This window comes from Berghia stephanieae, chromosome 2 (genome assembly GCF_034508935.2).
Source record: "Berghia stephanieae isolate SIO BIC M18660-M18661 chromosome 2, UCSD_Bste_1.3, whole genome shotgun sequence".
In the NCBI taxonomy this organism is placed as follows: Eukaryota; Metazoa; Mollusca; class Gastropoda; order Nudibranchia; family Aeolidiidae; genus Berghia; species Berghia stephanieae.
In genome coordinates this window covers 103,428,893-103,433,892 of record NC_088361.1, presented here as the reverse complement: position 1 = coordinate 103,433,892, position 5,000 = coordinate 103,428,893, and the positions used below count along the sequence as shown (strand labels likewise).

General features: G+C 42.7%; 2 protein-coding genes across 5 annotated transcripts in view; one reads left to right on the top strand and one right to left on the bottom strand.

The window, feature by feature from the left end:
* Nucleotides 1-3,694, top strand: part of LOC144966121 (bombesin receptor subtype-3-like) — a 9,712-nt gene extending 6,018 nt beyond the window's left edge. The window contains exons 2-3 of the mRNA XM_078902224.1: nt 7-363; nt 2,148-3,694. Coding sequence (XP_078758350.1) covers nt 7-363; nt 2,148-2,561 — 771 coding nt within the window. The 3' untranslated portion in view covers nt 2,562-3,694. The remainder of the gene's footprint in view (nt 1-6; nt 364-2,147) is intronic.
* LOC144966119 (transient receptor potential cation channel subfamily M member 3-like) overlaps nt 1-5,000 on the bottom strand; it is a 135,969-nt gene that overhangs the window by 94,458 nt on the left and 36,511 nt on the right. The gene's annotated exons all lie outside the window — the stretch shown is intronic.

Below are 5,000 nucleotides of genomic sequence, written 5' to 3'. Positions count from 1 at the left end.
CTCCAGGACGAAGGACGCCCGACTCAATGTGCACCAATCGAAGACTTCGACGAGATCGTCGGGGAGGCCTTCCCCTATCTCCTGATCGTCCTGTACTCCGGAGTGCCGGCCATCCTCCTCCTCGTACTCACCGGACTACTCGCGCACGTCCTCTACAAGAGCCGTCGGGCCCTCCTCACCTCCCACAGTGCCTCGCGGACCACGGGACGAGACGAAGTACGGGCGCGATACACCCACGTGACCCGTATGCTGCTGGCCCTGTCCTGTCTGTGGATCATGCTCGCCTTACCCCAGACGCTGCTCAAGCAGTTCGAACACCGACCGGAAACGGCTCAGGAGTACGCCGTCTACCTTTTCTTAAACGTGAGTTTGTTTGTTTTTAAGGGTTTTACGGCGCTTGCAACACATTTAGGTTATATCAGCGCCAGTAAAAAGGAAGAAAATGGGATAGTAAAAAGTTCTAGAATTACTATTAAAGCACCCAAGAAAAAGTAAGACATAGGGGAACTGAGAACAAACAGGGATCAGATGTCGATTCCAAGAGCATACCACCAATTTACTTAGTTTGAGATCACCTATAAGTCTCATCCGGACACAAGCACAAAATCCAACAAAGAGGAATACACTCAAATGCTTACATTATACATTCAAAATAACAAATGTAATAATACATAACAGAGAGATGATTTAAAACGAAAAAAATATCATCTCCCAAAATAATAACTATGCATTTGACTGTTTCCCTCCCAGCTAGGACTCCGGCCAGGGCCAGGACAAAACCAAGTAATCTCATTCCAAGACAAAGACAGAAAGCATGTTGGAAAACAGATATAAGGAGATAGAAGACACAGTATGTGCCTCCTGCTTAAACGTGAGTCTAACCATGACCATCCGTAAAGTTATGGCCTGATACTGACCAAAAAATGACGTCAAAATGCCAGTCTTTTGCCACAAAAGAAAACAAATCGTGAGTTGTATTCAATAGTTCAACCAATGAAATAACTTTTTTCCATGAGCTCTACTAACGACAACTCACTAAGCGGTGCAAAAACCAAGTAACGACGTCAAACTGCCAGTCCTTTTGGATTTCAGTGTCAGGCTATAACATAACGATGGCTACGGTCTAACACGATGTGGTCTCGTGGTATAACTGACACTCGCCTTCGGATAAAAGAAGGTCCCGGGTTCGAGTCTCGCTTTGGGCTGCGCATAGCTGAGTCTTGGGAAAAGGCTCTTTACTAACATTCTCTCGCCGTACTCGGGTGTAAAATGAGTACCTGGCCGATCACAGCGTTGTCATTTGTCCGGGAAAAAAATAACATTATAATATCGCCTAACAGGCTTCGTGTCTCGACCTATAAGTTAAGTGTTGCTGTTGGCGAGGCATCCATTGTATATAATATGTGACCTACCACCTCGAAGCGGTATCATGTTGGGTTGATTTAGTTGCTGACAATTGACTTTATTGTCAACAATATGAGACTTGTGATAAGTTAAAATATATTTTATTGAGGAAGCTAAACATAAAAAATTAAGCTAAATAGTTATGACCTATTGGGGGGATCCAATAGCTCAGTTGGTAGAACACTCGCTTCACACGCGACAGGAACGTGATCGATCCCTGGTGCAGTCTCCAAACGATAGCAAGCAATTGCTAGTGTCCGTTCCACGCTATAGAATAGAAATCGGGATAAACTTCGGCTCCATATGCCTATAATGGATCTGAAGGATTACGAAGTAACAACCCCCCCCCCCCCAAAAAAAAAAAAAAAAAAAAAACAACAACAAAAAAACTGGAAATTTCACATTTATTTCTGCTCTTTGATTTTGATTTTAAAATCTCTTTTTGTCATCCGGCCAACCCCGACATAATACAGTTGGAGACGATGGGTCATGTAGAAAAATAGATAGATAGATAGATAGATAGATAGATAGATAGATAGATAGATAGATAGATAGATAGATAGATAGATAGATAGATAGAGAGTGAAAGAGAGAGAGAGAGAGAGAAAGAGAGAAAGAGAGAGAGAGAGAGAGAGAGAGAGAGAGAGAGAGAGAGAGAGAGAGAGAGAGAGAGAGAAGTGTAATATCCTTCCATAAATTCCTGCCCACATCCATCCAATCTCTCTCTCCTCCCCTCTCACCAGGTGCTTGTTTACGTCTTGGTGTTCCTCAACCATTCCATCAACTTCTTCATCTACTGCGCACTCATGCGGAGCTTTCGGCGGGAGGTGAAAAGAACCGGCCGGCAAGTTTCCTCGTGCCTTACGTCCACGGTTCACGGCGGCGCCTACTGCTCGTCGACACGCCAGGAGTCCATCACAGACATCCACCTGGGCGGGAACCACCACAACCACAACAACTATCCCCAACATCAACATCATAAAAACCACCACAACCACCATCATCATCATCACCCTCGCCGTCATCACCATCACCCCAACCATGACCAGCACAAGCATAACAACAGGGGCGACAGACATAAGCCTCTGATCGTCAAATTCAACATTAAATCAGGCCACCCAGGTGCCTACGCGCCTCATCAAGCACAGACATATTGAGACGACGCAGACAACAATGATCTCCAAATCCCATAGGATGTTTCCCTCAACTGATAGCCAAATATCAGAGGTTTGTTCCTCGGCGATCATCACATCTCAAAGGAAATTTATCCTTAAGGAAACTCTTCTGAGATTTGATTGTCGAAACTGAAATAAATCTGAGATTTGATCATCTATAGTGAAAAAATAAATCCTCTGAGATTTTGTGAGCGGTTGAGTGAAAAATTTCCTCTAAGATTTGATGGCCAGTTGGCTGGAATTACTTCAGAAGACTGGCCGACTTCAAGTGTAAAAGTGTAAATAAGTGTAAATAATTAGTTGTTTTAATAGGGGGGAAAGTACATCTGCTCACTCACTGGGGCACGCGGTGGTTGGTGGAAAGTTTCTACATGTGTGGAAACACGCAAACATAGTTACCAATCTGACGCTGGCAAACCAGCCAAGGAAGTGGCCAGCCACAGACCAATATCACTCTTGAGCTGCTTTGATAAACGTATAGATAGTTCGAAGATGACGTCACTCGGGTCTTTGTTATTGTTTTTTGCCATCCGCGTTTATGAGTAATGCTCACTGAACTGTATTAACCAGACTATAAACGTTCATGGATACACACAGTTTTGTGTGTTGGTCCGTTATACTTCCGGATGGCAATGTTATGAGCTTCTTAGCCAAGCGCATACTATCTATAGAGTGTGTGCTGTTGAATCGATGGGGATCGGCCTAAGACGCAGGCAGCCGTAACCCAGCCACAGGAGCAGGCCTGCTTCAGAGACAAAAGATGTACCTACAACAAAGCGAGTCATGGCATGGCCCTCATATTGAGACAGGACATATGAAACTACGAACCGGGGCCATATTGATAGACCACACACACTACAGTCTGGTCTGATGGGCCGATGCTGAAATTTGTGAAAAATACTTTGACGCTGTTTTCATATAAAAGAAAAGGAAGACAATTCCATGTCGACCTATGAGACTCTAAAAGCAGTCAAGAAAATAAATACTGGTGTGCCACAGGGATCTGTTTTGGCACAGATGTTCGAAGTTGAATACCCCTATACTGTTTGTTAAATCTAAAAAAAAACCTAAAAAACAAAAAAAAAAACAAAAAAAAAAAAAAAACAGAAACAAAACAATATTTTAAAAAATGATCTTTCCTTGTTCTAGAGTATATTGTTGTTTTTCTATCAACGTTTCCCGTTGTTGTTATTGTCGTACTTTGGTATGTTCCCGGACCGTTGTTGTTATTGTCGTACTTTGGTATGTTACAGGACCGTAACTAACTTGAAAAACATAATGACAAATAAATTGTTGTAGTATTGTAATCAGTGGATAAGTAAATTATTCCATGCATATTATATGTAAAAAAAATATATATATATATAGACGGAATTTGATTTGATTTATTGAAATGGGACTGAAGATAATGATATAGAATGTTCGAGTGTGTGTGTGTGTATATATATATATATATATATATATATATATATATATATATATATATATATATATATATATATATATATATATATATATATATATATATCCTCTTCTCTCTATTTATCTATCTTCTCTTTGCATGGAAAATGTCGACAATTGAGCAGAGAAAAGATGAAAAAATCGCATACCGCCCATCCTATCTCCCAGCCCCCCCCCCCCCCCCCCCCCCCCCTCTCCTCTCTCTCTCCCCCCCCCCCCCCCCTCTCTCCCCCCCCCCCCCCCCCCCTCTCTCTCCTCCCCCCCCCCTCTCCCTCCCTCTCTCTCTCTCTCTCTCTCTCTCTCTCTCTCTCTCTCTCTGTATCTCGTCCCCCAGCAGGAAAGAATGACGTCAGACCGAATCCCGATATAAACAAACGGTCGGTTCTATTCGTGTGATAATTGGGCAATTAGCGGCCGAGATTCAAATCACCGGCACCGTCCACCGGCCGTTTAGCGCTGGACAAATACCTGCCCGGAATTCGGCCCGCCACCGACAAAACGTCTTTTTTTTTTAATAATGGAGATAATCCACAGTACTTTCCCACATGCTCGAGGCCATTGGTCACATTGGAGTGTGTGCTCAAAGACAAACTCGCAGTAAGAAGTGTTCACAGTGTTTGAAATATCTAACACATTGGAGTGTGTGCTCAAAGACAAACTCGCAGTAAGAAGTGTTCACAGTGTTTGAAATATCTATCTAACACATTGGAGTGTGTGCTCAAAGACAAACTCGCAGTAAGAAGTGTTCACAGTGTTTGAAATATCTATCTAACACATTGGAGTGTGTGCTCAAAGACAAACTCGCAGTAAGAAGTGTTCACAGTGTTTGAAATATCTATCTAACACATTGGAGTGTGTGCTCAAAGACAAACTCGCAGTAAGAAGTGTTCACAGTGTTTGAAATATCTATCTAACACATTGGAGTGTGTGCTCAAAGACAAACTCGCAGTAAGAAGTGTT